At 43.5% G+C, this 23,304-nt stretch overlaps 1 protein-coding gene across 2 annotated transcripts in view; it reads right to left on the bottom strand.

The window, feature by feature from the left end:
* The window catches only part of ELP6 (elongator acetyltransferase complex subunit 6), a 372,934-nt gene that overhangs the window by 180,365 nt on the left and 169,265 nt on the right, over positions 1–23,304 (bottom strand). For both annotated transcript variants that reach the window (XM_044066019.1, XM_044066020.1), the window contains 2 exons: positions 17,341–17,468; positions 1,626–1,818 (listed from right to left, as the gene is read on the bottom strand). In XM_044066019.1, the coding sequence (XP_043921954.1) occupies positions 1,626–1,818; positions 17,341–17,468 (321 nt within the window). The remainder of the gene's footprint in view (positions 1–1,625; positions 1,819–17,340; positions 17,469–23,304) is intronic.

Raw genomic sequence — 23,304 nt, forward strand, 5'->3', positions numbered from 1 at the left:
ATAGAAGTCTGCCTTCTCTACCACAGACAGGGGAGTGCTATGTTAAAGATAAGCTCTGGTTGGATTTTTAGTTGAGTCAAGATCAGAATCTGTTAAAAAAGGGCTAATCAGAAAGGTACATAAAATACTGCAAGATAACTATAAGAATCACAGAAGATGTTGGAAAAGACTGGGAAGAGAGACTGGAAAGACAGTTTACAAAGGAACAATGATAGGATATCTGCATGGCTCCCAAGTATACAAAAAAATCCATGTGGTTTATGATTTTTGTGGGTCTATATTATAATTGAGAAAGTTTAATAGTTCGAATGCATAAACATCAAACTGTATGCATCGAGCTATTAAACAATCGAATGCCTATAAAAATATTTTTAGGACAAAAAAAAAAAAAACTAACGAGTGTAGGCAGGGGGCAAGCCCCCCCTGCACCCCCACTACTTAAATATACCAACTCTGAGATTGTGCTACAGTGTAGGAAAGGGAAATCTTCCCTTTCCGCACCATACTCCGTTAAAGTGCGATCTCGGGCACCATACTCTGTTAAAGTGCGATCTCGGAGTTGGTATCTTTAAGTAGCAGGGGTGTGGAGGGGTGCAGGTGGGCTTGCCCCCCTGCCTAAACACCCTTACTTGTTTATTTTTCTTTTCAGGGTCTACTAGAATTTCAATTGTTTAATGTTTTGATCGCTAAAGTTCAATATTTAGTGATCTGAAGTATTAAACCTTTGAGATTCTACTATAGACCCGATTTTTGTATAGAAGCACTTGCGCTGCTATTTTTTTTAAACCTCAAGCAAACTCCAGACAGTTTTTCCTCAAGCAGACAAAAAATGTCAGAGGTGTGATGGAAAAGAAATAAGTAACTGGGAACATGTTTTCTGGGAATGTAACAAGTTTCCAGATTTTAAAAATTCCTAGAGTACTTTGTCAGAAATGTTGGTTGGAGCAAATGGCTGTAAATAAGGAAATGATGCATTTGATCTAGGGTATAGCATATGAACTGCTTAGACATAGAAAGGCCTTTCTAACTTAATGCTATTGGTTGACAAAAATGCAATTACTAGAAAAAGGAAGTCAAAATCTAAACCAACTGTAACTGAAGTACTGAATATTGTTTACGGGATAAAAATGGTGATGGGATCCTTAAAAGGGAAAGAGCAAATTACACAGAAAAGACAGAAGCTGTGGAAACAATGTATGCAGAAGAATGTTCATAAGTAAAATTTAAGGAAAGGCAGGAATTGAGCAATTTGTGTAATGCTGGAGTGAATGAAAATAGTTACAAAAGACAACACACACACACACACACACACACACACATATATATATATATATATATATATATATATAGCATGAAAATAATGGAAATGTGTTTTGTTTTCTTTTGTATTACTAGTTTTCTTTTGTATTACTAGATGTATACCTATGTCACTTTTTTTAAAATGTCATGCTTAATAAAGATGCTTTATAAAAACAGAAATGCAGAATGCGGAATTAGGTCACAGGGAGTGGTGTCGTATCATACTCTAGAGTCAGGGTGACCAGTGTTGTTTTTTGGCTGCAGGTAAGGCTGCTTTTAGAAACTGCTGCACTTTAAGTTTCAGAAACATTAAGCAAAAGCCCTACCTTTAACCGCAAACAGATGCTGGCTCTGCAGTAATGTATGAAGTCCAGTATATGACCAGTGCTTAATCCAAGGCTAAGCAGTATGCTCAAGTCATCTATAATCAAAACTGGCTCCTTCCACTCACTGCCAACGACCTGCAGAAGAGATGACTGTACATAATCATACAGACTCTTCATATCAGCACTGGGAAAGCTGGAATGAAAAACGTGATAATCAGGAATCGAGGTCAGTCTTTAAGTCATTAAAGCAATCTCAAAGGAACAACAGTTTAATGCCTACATGGTTTACTATTAAAATACACATTGCAGAAGTTATTTTATTGTATGAAATATCCAGGCGTTTCTGTTTAACAAATTATATTAAAAAATAAAACTTTAGGAAAGATAACACTACTTTCTTTCTCAGTTTTCTTAAAACATCTGCATTTTCATTCATCATTTTTTTTAAATGGGGTCCATCTGATACAAGTGTATATTTCAAGGGTGATTCAAATGTGCCAGGTGGTTGCACAACTTGTCTGATGTCATTCAGTAACTCAAATAATCCAGATGTCACTCATATGCAGTTTGTTCTTCTGATCCTACTAAGCCTATATACTGTTCCACTAAAAGTTAATCCCTAAATGTATCTGATGGTACCTCCTTCTGGTGAAGTTTCACCAGAAAAAACTATATATGCTCCCAATATTCTTATGTGCAATACTGTTTCTTGTGTTTGGATGCATATTTCTTACATAATACTTCTTTCTTTCCTTATCTTCCTGAGCTTTTCGTAGTCCATCCTTCCACTTACTCCACAAGCTTCACAACATCATAATCAACTGTTACCATCTTGAACCCAACCTATGACCTAACAAAAATGCTTTCACTATTACCATGACATAATTCAAAAGTTACTGATGTAAATCAATTATGAATCCGATCACCATAATTTTCTTATATGGCTTCTTACTAATAACCAGATATTGATGCTATGATTTGCCTCCTAAAAATAGAAATTAATATTTGAGTCACTTTTCCTCATAAAATCTTCCTCAAACTCTTGCTAAGACCTTTGATATAATATAACTTGTAGCATCTCCAGAAACATTTTATTTATTTTATTTATTTTACATTTGTTAACCGGGCTAGTCCAACTGGATACATGTCCATTTTCAGTGGAGGCCCGAGGAGAAAAGCTCCGAGTTTTCAAAACATTTAATGTTACAAGTAATTTAAAAATAATAATACAAAAATGTATAGCAAAATGTTACAAGAACAAGATTTGTTCATAGAAAAAAAATGATTTAACAACTGTTACCACAAGAAAGCAATAAGTAAGTAAATAAAGAAAAGATGGGGATATAAGGTTACTAAGGACATCTACAGGATAAGACAGGAATTGGAAAACAGGATTGGTGGTTAGATGGGATGAGTAGAGCTGGACAGAGTAGAATGGTCAGAGAGAAATTATGATATAAGGATAAACTTTAAGAGGGAAAAAAGAAATTAAGGGAGACATGGTAGAGCAGAGGAGAAGGAAATGAAAAAGCAGATTAATCAGGGTTATTGCAAGAGCATAACCAGTGGTTGGAGAGGAAACGTTTAAGGTTAGTTTTGAATAATGGGAGAGATGAAAGAGCTGTAAGGTCATTTGGTAGGAGGTTCCATATTTTACCAACAAAGTTAGAAAAAAGAGAGTCACCTGCAGAATTTTTAGATAAAGAAGTTTGCATCTGCATTTTATTAGTTGAGCGTAACTTTTTCAGGTTATGGTATGGTGTTATGAGGGTAGAGAGAGTTGGGGTATTGTTAGGTTGATAAAGGACTTTATGGGCAATAATAAGTTGGTTAAATTGTAGTAGGTTAGGTAATTCAAGCCAGCCTAGTTGTTTTAGGTTTTGACAATGATGAGTCCTATAAGGTGAGTTAGTGGCAAATCTGGCAATGCTATTATAAGATTTAGCTAGTTTGTTATGATTATATTGAGACAGGTTAGTATAGATGGGGAGGCATATAAAAGGGTAGAGAGTAAGTGAGTTCTGGCTATTGTAGATCTGGCTAGTGGTGATAGAAATTGTTTAATTCTATATAGAGATCCGAGTTTTTGTTGGTAGATTTTATTATAGTGTTAATGTGAGTGTTAAATTTAAGTTGATTATCTATTGTGATTCCTAGGAGTTTGGTGGTGGTGTCAGGAGAAATTATAGTACCATTGTTGGATTGAAGTGTAAAATGAAGAGGGGGAGATGTGTGTGAGGGGTAAACAGCAATAATTTGGTTTTGGGTTGAGGAGAAGACAATGGTTGGAGAACCATTTTTCTATAGTGGTGAAGGATTTTTGTGTGAGAGAATGTAGGTCAGTATGGGATTTTGCTGAGCAAATAATTGTGGAGTCGTCAGTATTGAATGCAGGTAGAGAAGGGATAGAGATGAAGGTCATTGATAAAAATGGAGAATAACAGTGGGCCTAAGATAGAGCCCTGTGGGACACCTAGGAAGTGGGTAGAAGTTCAGAAAGATGATTCTGCCAGAGAACTGCTTGTTCACGATTATCCAGGTAGGATGTGAACCAGTACAAGGCGGGTTTATCAAGTGATAGGGACTTTAGAAGGTGAAGTAGGAGTTTATGGTTGACCATATCAAAGGCTTTAGAAAGATCTACAAAGAGTGCTGTTGACAAGAAATTATTGTTTAGATTTGTGTTGATACAGTTGGTAAAAGAAAGTAGGGCTGTGGTAGTACTGTGGTAAGGACGAAAGCCATGTTGACAGTCTGCTAAGAGATTGTGGTGAAGTAGGTGGGTAATTAGTTGTTTGTGGATACATTTCTCCATTATTTTAGCAAGAGGAGACAGAAGAGCTATGGGACGGTAGTTTGAGTATTCAGTAGAGTCGCCACCTTTGTGAAGAGGAATGATATGTGAGATTTTCCAAGTACCATTAACAGCAATGCTTTTGACATATAAAGAAGTTATGTACTCACCATAATGTTCCATCTGAGTAGTTGTACTTCATTTGTCTTCAACCTGTGGGATGCGGATCTGTATCGGATCTGACCCAGCAAATATTACTAGGATCAGCTCCTAGCTCCAGACTCCTCCCCTTATCCATAATACACCTCCACTGCCTTCCATCCCCAGACCGAGTTAGCTTAACTTATACCCAAAAGAAACCACACAGAAAACTAAGAAAAAGATGTTGGTAAGTCAGCTCCAAGGGCTAGGCACATGCAGGTACAAAAGTTCAGGTAACTGTAGGTTATAGTCCAATCCAATGTACTTAATACCAGAAGTTATAAAAACACTGCTTTATTCACCAAGCCAAAATAAAAGTAAAACGCTGCACCAGCGTTTTTCGTTCTGATAAATATCAGAACTTCTTCAGACAACCAACAACACTAGTTCAAAGCATTTTAAAACAAAGCACTAGGTTAAGACAGATGTCAGTAATTACATTAATTGCTGTATCCCTTGTGTTTAAAGCGATACACTCAAATAACTTCTTTTATGTAATACTGAACCAGAAGTTTTTAAAAGACTGACCAAAATTCTCACTTAAAAGATTTTACATTAAAAACATGAAAAGAAGTCACTGTTATAATATTATCATATCATATCTAAATTCTTCTACTTGCATCTATACTTTAAAACTACACACAAGTACTACTAAAAGTCATATATAATAAAACCTTAAACTATGCTAATACTAGTAAGTATTGCTAAGTACTGCTTACTTACAAAGCTGTGTTTGGTTCTAGTTACACCTTCAAGGGCATTCAATGACATACACAAACAACAAAAAGAAAATGAACTCTCTCAGTAAACTTTTTATCTTTAAAATACATGAAATTGAGCAACACTCATTTAACCCTGGGTCTCTGTTTGCAGCTAAACGAAGCTGCCACGCTAATTCTTTCTTTTCTAGTTCCAGTTTTAAAAATTGGTCATTCACAAAGCTAAAATCCCCTAAGTCTTTCACAATTTGGTCTATGATGCAGCGCTTTACTTTTATTTTGGCTTGGTGAATAAAGCAGTGTTTTTATAACTTCTGGTATTAAGTACATTGGATTGGACTATAACCTACAGTTACCTGAACTTTTGTACCTGCATGTGCCTAGCCCTTGGAGCTGACTTACCAACATCTTTTTCTGTTAGCTTAACTTATACTTAGAACCCGACCTGATAACATACTTGTGACCTATACTGCAGCCCGTAGGCTGAACATGCGCCAAGGTCTGGGGAAAGGAGGGACGGACGATTGAAGACAAATGAAGTACAACTACTCAGATGGAACGTTATGGCGAGTACATAACTTCTTTATTTGAAGTAGTTTACTTCATATGGTCTTCAACCTGTGGGACAGCGTCCCCAGCTACTAAACTCCCGGGAGGCCCTCATGGAAGGATATTCCAGAGCACCGCACAGCCAAAAGATGCTCTCCTTCTAGAAGTCAAATCCAATTTGTAATGAGAAATAAACGTGTGAGATGAAGACCAAGTAGCTGCAGAGCAAATGCCATCCAAAGACACCCTAGACCAGAAGGCTGCAGACATTGCCATGGACCTAGTGGAATGAGCTTTAACCTGACCTGGAGGAGACATGCCTTTGTCCTTATAGACCTGCAGGATGCATGAAGAAATCCATCTAGCTATAGTGACCTTGGAAATGGGAATAGGTTTGCCCAAAAAGTGTCTATAGAACGAAATAAATTGATCAGATTTACGAAAAATTTTTTGTCCTGTGTAAATAGAATCGTAACGGTCTATGAACATCCAAACATGTGTAGCTTGTATTCCGTTCTTCTGGTAAAATTGGGAAAGAACGCAGACAAATTTATAGTTTGATTGATATTGACTGGTGATGCCACCTTAGGAAGAAAAGATGGGTTGGTTCGAAGGGAACTCTATCTTTATGAAAAATCATGTACAGAAATTTGATGGATAAGGCCTGTAATTCCGAAACCCTTTTAGCAAAGTTAATAGCGATCAGAAAAGCTGCTTTCCACGACAGATCTGCAATTGCAGCAGGCTCGAAAGGCGGGGCGACCAGAGCTTGGAGAACCATAGTAAGGTCCCACAGGGCGGGGGGGCAGGATCTTTGACTGGGGGAGTGCCTTTAATAAAGGCTATACACAGTCTAGAAGATGCCAAGAATGCAGAATTCTCGCCTACATGAAAATGAGAAATGGCAGCCAACTGAACTTTGAAAGTAGAAGAACCATGCTGGAAAATAACAGCTAGGAAATCAAGAATAGCAGAAATAGGAGCCGTGAAAGGATCTAAACTCCTCTGAGAGGCCGAGAAAGAAAAAAAAGTTTCCACTTGCTGCGATAAACCTTTCTGGTTGAAGATTTATGAACAGCTACCAAAATAGACTTAACTGAGGAGGAAAGTCCGGGAGTTCTAGCAATCACGGGAACTGGAGCAACCAAGCCGTGAGCTTCAGGCTGTCCAGACTCAGATGAGGCACCCCCGATGGGTGTGAAATCAGATCCTGAATGGGATTTAGGATCCAAGGTTGAGTCAGAAGGTGAGACCAAAGGAAGGGAAACCATACCTGGCGAAGCCAGAATGGGTCTAAGAGGATCACCTTGCTCCCCAGTCGACAAGCTTTCTGCAGAATCCTCGGGATAAGAGGAACTGACGGGTAAGCATACAGAAGACCGGGAGGCCAAGCATGAACTAGAGCATCTCTGGGGGACTCCCTCGGCAGGGGGTTCAGAGCAAAAAACCTGCTGCACTTCGCATTGGAAAGAGATGCAAAGAGATCGCAGTAAGGTTGGCCCCACTCGCTGAAGATCTGCTCCACTACCGACAGATTCAGAGACCACTTGTAAGGCATCAGAATGGTCCGACAGCCTATCCGCTAGAATGTTGGACCATCCCGGAATGTGCATTGCGATAAGAAAGCAACCGGTGGAGATTGCCCATTCCCACACTCTCATGGCCTTGCGGCAAAGGGGGGTAAGATCTGGTCCCTCCCGGTTTGTTGATATGCCAGACTACTGACTTGTCTGACTGAAAGGCAATAGTCCCCAAAGGAAGAAAGGCATGAAGGGCCTGCAACGATAGAAGGACCGCCCTCATCTCTAGGACATTGATATGCAAGCTGGTCTCTATGGGGGGACCACAGGCCTTGGACTGTCTTGCCTGAACAATGCCCCCCCACCAGAGTTGGGAGGCATCCGTGGTCACTGTGGTTTGGGCCGGGGCTGGAACAAAGGGTCATCCCTCCAAAATGTCCGGAGAGCTCATCCACCATATGAGGGACGACCGACACACTTGACATAGGTGGATAGGATAGGTTAGTGGTAATTCCAAAAGGGACCACTAAACCACTAGAGTCCACTGAAGAATCTACATGTGTAGCCGAGCACACGGAAGAAGAGTAATGGTCGCCGCCAATGAGCCTAGGGCCCTCAACACTGATTCTGCTGTCGGGAGGGGAGAACGGTAAATCAGGAAGACATGCATCCTGAGGTGCTGAACTCTCTCTGAGGTCAGGAACACTCTGCACTGGAGTGTGTCTATCCTGCTACCAATGTAGTCCATTACCTGTACAGACTAACAGAGATTTGGATGTGTTGATTGTGATACCCAAACTCAGGGCAAGTGTCAGAAAGTTATCCCTGGTTTGGGAAAGTAGACGCCTGGTGGGAGCAGTGAGGAGTCAATTGTCCAGGTACGGATAGACCTGAATCCCCTGAGGCCTCAGGTGAGCCACTACAACTGCTATCGCTTTGGTAAACACCCCGGGGGCTTTGGAGAGACCAAAGGGTATGGCTCGAAATTAATAACGATTGGCCCCCTAGCCGGAAGCGGAAACCTCCTGGAGCCTCTGTGCATTTTTATGTGATAGTAAGCATCCTGGAGATCTAACAAGCACATCCAGTTGCTCTCTTGCAGGTACGGCATTATGGACTGTCGTGTGACCATCCGGAACTTCTCTTTGCCAACTGACAGGTTCAGGGTCGAGAGGTCCAGAATGGACCTTAAGTCCCCCATTTTCTTTGGCACCAAAAAGAACCTGGAGTAGCAGCCCGATCTGGAATGATCTGGGGGGACAGTTTCAATGGCTCGTTTTCCTAGCAGCTTGGACATTTCCTGTGCTGCTGCCTCTCTGTGTGGGTGGAACATCCCGTGAGGTGTTTGGGAGATATGGGGGAACCCACGAAGGGGATAGAATATCCTCTGGATATGATCTGAAGCACCCAGCTGTCCGTTATGGACTCCCATGTCACTGGGTGCAAGGACAATCATCCCCTAACTGCCTCCAGAGTAGAGAAGTCGGGCAACCCATCAGGGTTGCTCCCTGGGTCTGTCCGAGAAAGGTTCTCGAGACCCAAAGTTTTGTGGACCCCCTCCGCCTCTGGGTCTGCGTCCATTCTGTCCCCCTCTGCCTGTAGGGGAAGAAGAGCCTCAAGTATCCCGGGAATACTGAGACTTCCGAAACCACATCTTCTTTTGCCCTCTCTGGTTCCAGGAAAAGGACCTCTGAGGGGTAGAGAAGCAGATCCAGACAGCAGATGGTGTTTTCCTGTCCTTCTCACTCTGGACTAGTGTCCTCTTGACGATCTTACCGAAAAAAGAGTCGAGCAGTCATAAGGGGCATTGGCAAAGGACGCCTTAAAGGGTTTGGTAAATTGGCACAACCTGAGCCAGGTGTTACACCTCATGGACACACCGGACCCAGCCGCCCTAGCCACTCCTTCAGTAGCATGGGAGAGGAGTTGCATTGATGTATTTGATACCGCTTTCCGAGTGGCCATTTTTGCGGAGAACAAAGCCTTGTCCTCCTGCGACATGGACTTGGGTGGAGACTCCTCCAGCTCTTTCACTAGGTCGTTTTGGAGTCTTGTGACATGGGCCAAGTAATTCAGCGACCCGATCAAAAAGGTACCTGAAGCATACACCAGCTTCCTTCAGTGGTCCATCATCTGTGACTTTCGGTCAGGAGGGTGGACAGAGGAACTTTCCTGAGATGGTTCCCTCTTTGTGGCTGCTACCACCATGGCGTCCACTGGGGTGCCCTTGTTCCAGGAAGGCCTGTCTGTCAATGGGGGGGGGGGGACGTAAAACCTTATCAGGGCACTTGGGGATTGACTCCATGGTATCTGGTTCCTTCCACGCCCACGAGGTGATCAAATCCACTAAAGGATCTATGGGAGGGGACACCCAAGAAGTAGACGGGCCCATGCTGAAAGCCTCCAGAAACACAGACTCATCAGAGGGCTTGGGAGCAGACTAACCTCCCCGCTGGCGCAGGAGCTCCATGATGTCTCCAAAGGAGACATTGTTGGGAGGTGATCTGGGGAGCCCTCCCCATGATCTAAATCTGTGTCCTCGGTTAGGGACTTGGGGGAGTCCAAGTGCCTCCTCTTGCACGTATGCTTGCAAGACACATCTCCAGTGTGGCTCTCAGGGAAGTGCTCGCAAGCCATCTGTTCCTCTGGGGGAACCGTCTGGGCCTCTTCAGGCATGGGCTTTCCCTCTGGTAAGACAATGGGGACCGTGGACAGAGCTGTGGGGGTCTAGCACAGTCTGAGGGGTGGTCAGAGGTCTCAATCCGATGAAGAGGATCCTTTCTACCACATCGAATGCCGAAGGAGAGGGGACCTCCTGGGAAGCTACTAAGGAGGCCAGTCTCCCCGGGTCCGAAGCGAGAATCGGAGCTGGACCCGAAGTGGACAGAGTTCCAAGGGAGAGAACCTGGCCCGACAATGTCAGAGCCGATGGAAAAGGTTCCACTTCCTTGGATCAGACACCCAGACTCCGGCTCAGAAAGTGGCTCGGATCCGAACTGGTCTGATCCTTGATGCTCCAGGCAGCTGTTGGCGTCGAGGAAACCAGGACCGTCGGTGTCGACCCCCTGACCAAGGCCAACCTCAGATCAGAGAACTCCGAAACCGAAGGTCGGATCGGGGAAGGAGAAATTGGTTGAAAAAAAAGGAAGCAAGCTCCCCCCCTCCAGAGGGAAGGGGGGCTGGCAAGACCCCCATCTAGATCTGTGTATGGATAAAAGGGCCTCATCATCTTATCCAGATCCATGTCCGATAAGGAGCGGGTCGACCGTGACGAGGCTATGGACTCTGACCTAGCAGGTTGGGGAACTGAGGCCCAGGAGACTGGACGTGCCTCCTCCAGCTCCAGGGAGAACCTCGGAGACCAGAGCCGAGGGGAGTCACAGATCCGTGCAGACTTGCTTGGGGAAGCGAGGTCCAGGAACCTCATCCTCTTTTTCTTTGTCTTCGACTCTCTCTCCCATTCTCTACCTCTCCTCTGCTCTGTTACCACAGGCTTAGATGCAAGAGTTTGAGTCCCAGCCTGGGAGGGAGGGGAGGCCAGAGGAAGAGAAGTGAGACAGGCAGTCACAGCAGCCACTGTGACTGAAGCCGAAGACTAGGAAGGAGGATCAGTAGCAGGCAGAAGACCTTTGAGGGCCAACTTGGCCTTTCTATCCTTTAACGCTCGGGGATTGAACCCCGCACAAATGGAGCAATCCACACTAAGGTGGGCCACACCTAAGCACAACACACACAGAGTGTGGCCATCCGCTGAGTAGAGCTTATGGCCACACTCTGTGCACCCATTCTACAAGAAAAAGAAAGAAGCCTTAAAAAAGACAGGCAAAAAAAACTTTTTCTTTATTCTACAGACACACACCCACTCACCACACTAGAGAGAGACAACATTAAGGGGGGTGGAGCACCACAGACAAACTACTCTAACTATCTAAACAAACCTACACTCGATGCCAAAGTGATGGGAGGGGAGAAAGGGTACCTACACTAACCTAAATCGGCTACAAGAAATGGAATTTTTTAAACTTACAGTAAGAATTCACCCACTGCTAGCTGGAACTCTGAAGACATGATGTATTTCAAATCATGGCAAACATGATCTAGGGATGGAAGGCAGTGGAGGTGTATTATGGGTAAGGGGAGGGAGTCTGGAGCGTGGAGCTGATGCTAGTAATATTTGCCGGCTTGGATCAGATACGGATCCATATCCCACAGGTTGAAGACCAAATGAAGTAAACTACTTCAGATCCGGCAATAAGAAAAAAAACTGATGGATACAGTCTAGGTAATCTAGTGGATATGGAAAAATATTTATAAAAACATTTTAAACAAACTTGTACAATGTGACCAAGTCACTATCTGAAAGTGAAACAAAACTGTTTCACACTTCTTCAGGTATCTGAATGTGCAAGTCCACTTCTTAATTTTCTTTCACCCCCCCCCCACTACTTCAAATGTGGAATTCAACACTTTCTTATAGTGCTTTCTATACCAAGCTATCCCTCTTTCATTACCGTAAGAAGGTCTTATCTAGGCTAAGGCTTACTTGTATTATAACTATAAGGGGAAAACAAACTTTATTATCCTCTAACCAATCTTACATCATGTCCTTCCCTACCATTTTACAGAATTTGCATAGCATCCCTGCTAGTACTGCTTTCCAATATGCTTTAAGATTTGGAACCACAAGATCGACATTTTCCTTATGATGCACTTCCAATAGGTGACCCTGAGCTTATATTTTGACAAATTGTGTTACAATATTCTTAAATTTCTCTGTATACCCTCTTGGTGGTTCTGACTGTAATACCAGTGAGATGCTAATGGTAGTAAAAGCATCTTGATAATTTGCACTCTATGGTCAGATGCTAATGGTAGTAAAAGCACCTTGATAACTTGCACTCTGTGGTCAGAACTCAAATAATAGGTTTCTCCTTCCACATACCATTTTCTTTAATAAGCTATCTGCCATATAGGTTCATAGGTAGGTACTACGCTATTGGCCCAAGGGCCTATGTAAGCCTAGCCAGCAAGGTTCCATAGCTTACGCCACCCAAGAAAGTTATTTTCCTGTGCCACTGTCGAGCAGGGACACAGAAGTGATCCCCGGGGCGTATTTCCCATTTCCCATCCACTCATCAAGATTTTTCTTGAAGAATGCTCATGAAGAACTTTGCTGGACATAGATGGGTAGCTTGTTCCAGAGTACAGGAAGTCGCTGGGACAGGAATCCATCCCTCCAGCGTGTCCTGTTTATTGTGATGACAAGGTTTAGGTCCCTAGAGCGTGTAGCTCGGAGGGATTGGGATTTCTTTAGGTGTAGCATGTCCAGCAGCTCTGGGTTTGACATTGCTTTATATGTTAGGCAGAGATCACTGCAGAGTAGGCGATATGCTATGGAGTAAAGCTGGAGTTTTTTGAGGTGGTCAGTGTAGGGCATTTGTTTGAGGCCAATAATCCTCTTTGTGAGGTACTTCTGTGGCCTTTCCAGCTGCTGCAGATGTCTTGTGAGGTACATTCCAAAAGGGGCGTTGTACTCTATAATGGGTCTAATGAGTGACGAGTAGAGGGGAACAATGACCTCTTTTTCCTGGATGAGAACCCCTTTATGATGAGGTGTGCCACGTAGAAGGACTTCCTGACTACTGTGGCAATGTGACTATCAAAGGAGAGACTACTGTCCCCACCTGGATCCCAAGGTCTCATTACGCATTCAGTGTTAAGTAGATTGCTGCCTATGTGGTAGTTCATGGGTACAGAGTTTTTACCAAAGGGGATGACACTGCACTTTTTGGCATTGAGCTTGAGGCCATGGCTCTGATACCAGGCATCTGTCTCAGTGAGGCCCTTCTGTAGGATGTCCACATCATTTGGGGACTTGACTATGGCTCCTAGTTTGCAGTCATCTGCGAACTTCGTTAGCCAGAGGCCTTCTGTGTTTGGTATATACTTCTCTTAAGTACAGGCTAACAGGAGAGGTCCCAGGATGGTACCCTGTGGTACTCCACTTGCCACTGCTTTGAGGTCAGATTTGGAGTCTGCAACTTTTACAGTGTGGGTTCTGTCAGTGAGCCAGTTGGCAACCCATCTTGTGACGTAGGGATTTATACCTAGTTTAGTGAGTTTAGCTATAATTCCAGAATGGGGGATGGTGCCGAGGTCAAGCTAGACTGTGTGAACCACCTTACCCTCATCCACGGCTTTGGTGACTGCCTCAAAGAAGTCAATCAGGTTCAGGAGGTATGATCTACCTTTCACAAACCCGAACTGGGTGGGATCCAGAGTTTGGAGGTTACCAAAGTCTTTGTTTATGAGTTCCATGATGATACGTTCCATGGCCTTGAAGACCAGGCTCGTCAGGCTAATAGGTCGATAGTTCCCGGGATCAGTGGTGGCTCCCCCCTTTGTGAAATGGGATAACTGTTGCTGTGCGCCATTCAGTGGGCACAAAGCTTGATGCGAGGCTATTATTCAACATGGTGCTTAAGTGGGGAGCCAGTTCATTCTGAAGTTCGTGTAAAATGCAGCCTGGGATGTTGTCTGGTCCCATGGATGCTGTGTTTTTGGCTTTAGAGAGTGCAGCTTTTACCTGCGTAGTTGTGATTACAGGGACTCTGCATTCTTCCTGTACAGATATGGGCCCTTTAGGGGGTGAGAGGGGGGGTAAAGTTAGCACTGAACCTATCTGCCAAGATGTTGGCAATATCAGTTGGTTCTGTAATTTTTGTGCCTTTGTGCTGTAACTCAGAGCAGGTCTGGGTGTTGCCATCTAGATTCTTGACATAGCTATAGAATGTTTTGTGGTTGTCCTTGGATTTAGTGGCGATTTTGTTTTCATAGCTAGCTTTGGAGGATCTTATAAGGAATCTCAGCTTCTTACTGAGGCTGACCAGGGAGCTCCTCCACTCATGGGATTTTACTCTCTTTTGCAACAGTTTCTTCCTTCTGTTGTACAGTTTGTTTAAGGCAGGGGACCACCAGACTGGCTTCCTTTTTTTGGAGGATAGCGTCTTGGTTCTGTTTGGGATAGCACGATCCCGCGTGCATGTAAGTGCTTACAGAGTGCATTTGTGTAGGATTCAGCAGTTGTAACTGTATTGTCCATCTGCATGGGTGTCATGAAGTTCACCACTTCTGTCTTAAGAAGCATGAAGTTGGCTTTGGAGAAATTTTTTTACTGTGGTTTCCTTAATGGGGGCTGGGGGTGGGATGTGGATATCAAGGGTAATAAGCTTATGGCAGGATTGGACCAACGAGGAGTTGACTTCAGGTGTGGAACACCGGTCACTCATGTTGGTAATGACTAGGTCTAGGATATTGTTGCCCCTGGTGGGGGGTGTGGATAAGTTGATCTAGGGCATTGGAGTTTATGAATTCCAGAAAGCGTTGAGCTAAGGAGTTGGTACACGAGTAGTTTTCCCAGTTAATGGTGGGGTAGTTGAAGTCCCCCCTTATTAGGGTGCTTGGCTGAACCCTAACATTTTCCAGTACATCAAGAAAAGAGGAGTGGGAATCCTGGGGCATGGTGGGGGAATCTGTAGCAAGCTACAATTTGGACTGCAGTTTTGCCCAGAGTTAGTTGCACTTGGATAACCTCAGATGCATTATGCTGAGCAACTAGCCTGGAGGTGTGGATATCCTTAATGAATATGGACACACCTCCACCTTTGGTGTTTCAGTCCAGGTTACATGGCCGAAAAGTGTGGTATGAGTTACAGCCTGGTAGTGCAGGGGTGCTCTCTGGAGCCTTGAACCAGGTCTCAGTCACTGCACAGATATCGATGTTCTCCATTTTAAGGAGTGCCTCGAGTGAATGCATTTTGAGATTTAGACTTCTAGCATTGAGTAGCATTACCCTCAGTTTTTGCTTGCCTGTTCCTGTTATGGTGGTGAATTTGTTATTTGAACCCTGCCTAAAAAAGGCACTATAGGGGCAGCAAGAGCCTTAGCCAGTATCCGGAATCCCAGGGGCAACAGGCACAGCCATCTGTGGCCAAGCATCGTGGTCTGTCGACCACGTCGTCCCAAGCATACAGATACTGGGATCCCTTTAGAATGACACCAGAAGCTTAGCCAATTGTTGAAGTCAATCATTTTGTCCTTGTACTGCGGTATCATTCTGGGTGATGGCAGAATGCTACTCAGGGCTAGGTCATACCTGCCTGGGCTACAAAGATCAGAGAGCTCCTCCATGTCTCTTTTCATGTAGTCCAGGGAGGTACGTCTCAGGTCATTCACACCAACATGGATAATGACAGAGTCATATTTGTATTTGTTGTGGAGTGACCTGAGTGCGTGGGTTATGTGGCGGATCCTGGCACCCGACAGGCAGCTGACAGTAACCTTCTCCTTGTTTAGCCTGATGAGTGGGACATCAGTGTGCCTGACTATAGAGTCACCTATGACTAGTGTCTTGGGTACGTTGTTTTGCTTATGGGCTGTGGTTGAGTGGCACACTGAGTCTGTGGGCTATGTGTCATTTGGGTTGTGTTGGGGGATGGAGGTTGCTTACGTTTCTGCTTTGGAGGCCTCTGTTGCTTAGACAGATTATTATTGAGCGCCTCCGCGAATGTTTGCATGTTACTATGTGTGGATTTTGGTGGTGTAGATTTAGTGAGACTATGTGATGAGTGTGGTGTGGTGCAAATGTTTACCTTCTCCTCACGACTGTCAAGTTCAATCTTGGTTGGAGAAAGCTTTACCTCCAGTTTGGCTAGATAAGTGCATCTCTCACAGGTTGTAGTGTTGGGTGGTAGGAGGAGAGAGTTGTCTGTGTACATAAGGCAATTTCTATAATGCCTCAAGATGCCCAGATTCATCAGATAGACAGGAGAGAACACTGGGAGCTGACCCTTGGACATGCCTGAATAAAAAAATATTTTCCTCTAGATAAGTGAGGAAAGTGAGTACAAGAGCTGTTTTTCTCTAAGCAAGTGAGAAAAGCAAGTACAAAAACTGTTTTCCTCTAGGTAATGAGGAAGATTGAGTGCTACAGTAATTAGTAGCTTATTTAGTGCTTACAAGTTCTGAACAAGTGCTGAGCATGAATAAGCAAATTTAAGTGCTAAAACTAAGAGTCATTATGGTTTGATTTAACATAAGTTAACCCCTGAGGGTATTTAACAGTTTTTTTTTCCATCACATATACTCAGACAGCACCTCTGTAACTCACTAGACATGCTGATTCCCACATATATACTGTGCTTTAGTCACTTTTATCTTACAGACAAGAGTTACGTCCCAAAATGCTATAGCAGTACAAATAGATTTGGCATAAAAGTCTGCTTTAGCGAGCTATACTACTAAATTATTCTCAAAAAATGATAGTTTAATTTCCTTGCTATACCAACTGTACCCTTTAATTCATGAGTCATGAATGGCCTGTATAAGTCTCTACATATATTGCAACCATGAGAAAAATTGGGTATCCCTTTTCCCCTACCTGGAGAGAAATCCATTCACTTTTACCCTCAGTACTGATCCCTCATAAATGCACTGCAACAACAACTTAATAAATTGTCATTACTGAATGAGAAACTTAATTTACATCATGCCGCTGTGTCTTCCCAAGAAAATAAAAACTTAACATCTTTACATGCTTTATACAACTGTCCAAAAAGTACTAATTAAATATGTTACAGTACCTACATAAAAATTAGATTTTCAAAAAATAGTAATCAAATCCATTAGCACATCTACACAAAATTATCAAAAAAGCGCATCTATGTAAAATTCTAGGACACCTTCAAAAACTGTCAACAAGCTCCTCTCAAGATCAATTCAACATTTCCAAGTACTTACCACACAACCTGCAGCAGCACAGCCTTATCAACTACAAAACAACTACAGCTCAGTAACAGGTTTTCAAAACATTTTCCAAGTGAAACAGATATATTTTAAACTCGCACCTGGAAATTTGTAGGAAAAACAAATACCTTAAGAACTGTAGAGGATGTGACTTCTCTGCTGCCGTGTCTTCAGCTGACAGGAGTTCAAGAGATGATTTTAATCCTTCCAGAAATACTAGTTGTCCTTGTTCCTTTGCTGCTGCTAAGCTAACCCCCTAGGCAGTACCAAAGACAAGTCAGCAAGCTAAGCAATTAATTATTTTACATGTATTACTATGAAACAAATTTCATCATATTCATTAATCAACACAACCAAAACAAGGGTGGGATGATGTACACTTGTTCTAGTAGTAAAATGTATCATCATAAAAAAGAAATGCAGCAACAGCAGATATTTCAATGGGTATGTTTTAACAGGTCCTAACTACAGACCTACAGGGCAATACAGCAGATGGAAACATTTTCCAGCATAAAGTCAGTCAGAAGCTCCCTCTGGTAAATCTTGGGTACTAATGCAATAGCACAGCCAGCACTCACATACATGGAGAACCTACACTGGCTGAAAACAGATGCCCAGCTCTGAAAACTCTAGCTAGCATTATTTTGTAATGTTCCCGACATTTTACATTGAACTCCTTCTTTAACAGTACTTGGTGATACTTAAACTGTAAAAGTCTCATTTTTCAGTTATGCTGCATTACAAACCAGCACTACAATGGTGATTCACAAAAACGGTTCTGATCAATGTTTTAACATCCTTGGATAACTCTGTAACCTACAATTTGCAAGCTTCACCCATTTGAAGGACAATTATGGGGAGAAAATGAAAAAATATATTTTCTTGTCATGATGTTTTACACATTCCCCCAACTCGCTGTATCACATAAATAAACTGACTGTAAAGGAATGGTGAGCTCTTTTTTGTTCATAAAAGGAAAGCCTTGAAGGGTCACTTTGGCCATTTCTTCCAGTCATCACAGAGAAAGGGAAGCAAAGTAAGGTACATCAAACATTTTTTTGTTCCTCTCAAATGAGTATTTAGGAGCTTTGAGGGGTCACGTCCTCCTTTCCTTCTATTACCACAGAGAAGAAAGTACAGTTGTGTACACCTACCATAAATGTAGATGTTAGAGTGTCTTCACTGTTGCAGTCATGACTGTAGGGTTCTCCCCTGCCGGCAGGCAGTCCTCGGTCAGCCAGAATCCCAAAGTCTGGGTCCGGCGTCGGCTGTTCAACCATGCTCCCTGACGTCAGAGCGCCAGGAGTACAAAGCTGACAGCCGACGCCATCTTCTCCAGTTTTTCTTGCCCCAGATGTCAGGAGTCCCAAAATGAGAAAGGTCCCATATCCTTTGCAAATACACCTCAGAAGAATGGTGAAAAAAGGAACCACACAAAAGTAAAAAATAAGAGGGGACAGGAGGGAAACCCAGACTGCAACAGTGAAGACACTCGAACATCTACATTTGTGGTAGGTGTACACAACTGTACTATGTTCATCGTGTTTCACTGTTGCAGTCATGACTGTAGGGTAGAATCCCAAAGCTGAAGGAAAGGGAGGTGGTCATAAAGAAGAAGGGGCTAAAAGGCCCTGCAAGACTGCAGAGGCAAAGCCTGCCCTAGACTTAGAGTAGACAGGTAAATTGTAGAGCTTAGAAAAAGTATGCACTGAACTCCAAGTTGCAGCTTCCAAAATGTCTTTGGTAGGAACTCCCCTGAGGAAGGCCGCAGAAGTGGCAGCAGCTCTGGTGGAATGAGTCCGTATACTCCCTGGGATTTGCTTTCCATGGTGTGAATAACAAAATCTGATTCCATGAGCAATCCATTTAGAAATGGTCTGTTTTGAAATGGCTTTACCTTGGGAACTTGAAGCATAAGAAACAAACAATTGTTCTGATTTTCTAATGTCCTTGGTTCTGTCCAGGTAAAAACGTAGTTGTCTGTGTACATCCAAGGAATGTAAGATCCTTTCCCCTTTATTTTGAGGAGTGGGGAAAAAAGTTGGCAAGTGGATAGTTTGATTTAAGGCCACTTTGGAAACCACCTTAGGCATGAAGGTAGGTTTAGTCCTCAAAGACACCCTGTCTTGATGAAAAATAATATAAAGTTCCACAGCCATAAGAGCTTGTAACTCTGAAACTCTCCTGGCAGAGGTTAGGGCTAACAGAATAGCTGTCTTCCAAGATAAAAACTTGATGTCAGAAGAGGCAGCAGGCTCAAAAGGAGGCAAGGTTAGTTTTTCCAAAACATAGTTGAGATCCCAAGCAGGAATGGGAGGAGATCTAGGAGGTCTTAAGTTCTTAGCGCCTCTGAGAAACTGTCTCATGAGCTGGTGGGAAAAGATTGGAGGGTCTGTATTATAATGAGTGGAAATAGCAGAGGCATGTATCTTAATGGAAGAGAAAGAGAGACCCTTATGTAAGAGATCTGTCAAGTAAAGTAAAATTAAAGGAATGTTCGGAAGAAGAGGATCAGAATCCTGAGCCTGCATCCAGGAACAATATCTTTTCCATTTTCCTGCATAAGATTTTCTAGTGCTAGGACGTCTGGCTTCTAAAATGACATCCATAACCTGCTTGGGTAGGAAAGAAGAAATCAGAGGCCCTGGATTAACCAGGCCGCCAGGCTGAGAGTTCTGACATGAGAATGTAGAACCTGACCCTGATGTTGGGACAGAAGGTTCGGATACTGAGGTAAAATCCAAGGGGGCTCCAGACATAGGTTTTTTTTAGAGTTGGGTACCAAAACTGTCGAGGCCAATTTGGGGCCAGCAAGATCATCATCTTGGGCTTGTCCTTTTTTATCTTTAATAATACCTGTGGAAGAAGAGGAAGAGGCGGAAAAACATATCCCGAGAGGTTCCTCCAACTGAATGATAGGGCATCCACTTTCCAAGCTTCTTTGTGGAAAGTCCTGGTGCAAAAATTCTGTAGTTGATTGAGATGGGATGCAAAGAGGTCTATGTGAGGACATCCCCAGACTGCTGTCATCATCATGAATATTCTGGTGTCCAGCATCCACTCGTGTGGATCCGAAAGGTTTCTGCTCAGACTGTCTGCCAGGAAGTTTTGCTTCCCTGGTAGAAACTGAGCTTGAAGCTAGCTAGAGCTGTGTTCCATAGATCCATGGCTAGTCTGCAAAGGGGGTAGGAATGAGATCCCCCTTGCTTATGTACCACATAACTGTGGTGTTGTCTGTCCGTATTAGTAGTTGTCCTGGTTGTAAAAGATTCCTGAAGGCCATTAGAGCTTTCTGAACTGATAACATTTCCTTTAAATTGATATGCAGGTGCTTCTGATCCTTTGTCCAAAGGCCCTGCAGACAGTTTCCCTGAAAATGGGCTCCCCAAGCATAATCCGAGGCGTCCGTGGTTAGAATCTGAGTGGCCGGAGGCAGACAGAAGGGTTTCCCTTTGTTTAGAGTACATGCCCTGGACCACCAAAGAAATTCCTTTTGAAGGCAAGGCAGGACGGAGATCAGTATGTCTAAACTGTGGCAATGCTGAGACCATACACTTTTTAGTTACCACTGTATTTTCCTCATGTGTAGTCTTGCATATGGTACGAGAAGGATGCAGGAGGCCATGTAACCCAAAGCCTGCAGGAATCTCCTTGCAGATAGCTGAGTTAACGTTGCCAAGGTCTTGAAAGCTGAAGCCAGCTGTAATTGTTTTTCGGATGTCAGAAATGCCATCTGGGTTGTGGTGTTTGAAGAGCACCCCGAAAAGTTATCTGTTGTGAGGGTGTCAAATTTGACTTTATGTTTACAGAGAATCCCAGGAACTTGAGGAGGTTCTGTACAAATTCTAGATGCTGGAGTAAGACATCCTTGCTGTCTGCTTGAATTAGACAATCGTCCAGATATGGGTAAATTTGAATTCCCTTGAGTCTGCAGTAAGCTACTACTGGAGCCAGGCATTTGGTGAAGACCCTGGGCGCAGTAGACAATCCAAAGGGCAGCGCAGAGAATTGAAAGTGCCTCGATCGGCCTTGAACCTGAGGTATTTTCTGAGTTCCTGCCTGATGGGAATGTGTAAATATGCCTCCTTTAAATCCAAAGTCACCATCCATGCATCTTTGGACAGCATTGGAAGTAGCTGCTGTAGAGTAAACATCTTGAATTTTGGAATCTCTAGAAAGGTGTTCAAGACTGACAGATCCAGAATGGGTCTCCATGAGTTTTGCTTCCTGGGGAATAGAAAGAGCCTTGAGTAAAAACCCTGTCCCATCTCTGAAAGTGGAACCGGTTCTATGGCTTTCATGGCCAAAAGAGCTTTCACCTGGTTTAAGGCATCTGTCCATTGATGTTTTTGAAGGTCTGGCCATCCGCTTGGCCTTGGCAGGGTATGAAAATGGAATTTGTAACCTCTTAAAACCACATCCAGAACCCACTTGTCTTGGGTTATAGGAGTCCAATTTTGATAAAAAAAGAGAGAGTTTTCCTCCGAGAGCAGCTTCCAGGCAAGAAGTTCCTGCAGCCCAACAGAGGGAGTCATTGAGTTTGTTTCCTATGAGTTTGTGACCTGTCCTCTCCTCCCCCTAGGGGTGGAAGCAGTCCACTCTCTTGGTCTATAAGAAGCTTGTGTTTGAGGCCTTCCTCTGGAGCGTCTATATCTACCCCTCTGAGGCCTGTCTGAAGTGGGAAAGGACCAATTTTTAGAAGGCCAATTCCTGCTAAATCTTGGTGGCTGTACTTGTAAGAAATCTTTAACTGTTTGCATGGATTTCGGCTTATCCTCCATCTTTTTAATCACCTCTTCAGCTTTTGATCCAAACAAAACATTATGCTGAACAGGAGCATCCAATAATTTAGCTTTTACCTGTTCTGGCAAATTTTGTTAGTTTAACTATGCATGCCTTCTAATGAATGTGCCGGAGGCAGCAGCCCTACAAGAAGCCTCCAAGGCATGAAATCCACAGTGCAAACCATGCTTCCCAACTTGTTCAGTGGCATGCCATAAGTCATGTAATTCCTTATCATCTGCACAGGCAGAAATGGAAGTAAGCTTTTGTTTTAAAACAGACAAGAGAAACTGCTGGTATTTCAGCATATGAAACTGACAGTTTAAAGCCCTAATGGACAAAGTAGCAGAAGTGCACACCTTTTTGCCCCATCTTTCCAAAGAACTAGAATCCTTTTCAGTGGGAATGAGATTTTTGGCAGAAGCGGCCTTAACTCCCTTAGGACCCCTGAGAAATGGTTTCAGGGTCAGCAGAAGGGTTCTTGTATAAAAACTGGTGGGAATCAGGAACCCTGTAATATCTATCAGGCTTAACAGGAGCAGGAGGAAAAGAGTCAGGGGTTAAGTTAGCCTCCGAAAAAGCATCATCCACAATATCCAAAACAGGAGGAATAGCCAGGGGTCTATGTTGGGGGAGAAGAAGAAAATCCCTTAGTCTTTTCTTAGATTCCGAATACTCCTGTCCTTCCCAGTGGAAATGTTCCCTCATTTCATGTAAAGTTTCGCCAAAAGAGAAATCCTCAGGGGGAGAAGCTGAAGGAATGGATTCCTCAGCATCAGAATCCTTATAAGGAGGGAAAGAATATTCCTGGTCAGAAGAAGAAACTGAAGAAACAGAAGCCTGATCAGAGGAATCATAATAACCTTGGCCTTTTATCTGGAGGGGGATGAGAACCCCTAATCATAGTAAGTAAATCCTCCACCATCTTGAGTAACTGTTTCTGTGACTTTGGAGCCGGTTCAGAAGAGGCCTGTGTTGCAGTCTTTGATTTAGAAGGAGTCTTTGCCTTTGTCTTTGGCTTTGCCTTTATTAGAAGCTGAGTAGGCCTGAAAACCCCTTTGGAAGCCGGTACCTGCACAGCGGCTCCGGACCCATCCGAAGGAGCATTGTCCGAAGGTCCTGCAATAGAAATATTTAAAGGCCTGGTTGGCTCCTCATGAGAGTCCGTTTCGGCCATCGGTTCTGAAATGGCCGACGACAGGGGCTGCAAAAGTGCCTCACTGACGACGGCCGAACCTGAAGCTGGCTCCGCTTGTGCGCTATCATCAGATTTGGACCTCGGAGGCCTGTCTTTATCCTTGCGACGTTTG

The sequence above is a fragment of the Protopterus annectens genome, chromosome 3.part0 (genome assembly GCF_019279795.1).
Source record: "Protopterus annectens isolate FY-2018-M chromosome 3.part0, PAN1.0, whole genome shotgun sequence".
Taxonomy (NCBI): domain Eukaryota; kingdom Metazoa; phylum Chordata; order Ceratodontiformes; family Protopteridae; genus Protopterus; species Protopterus annectens.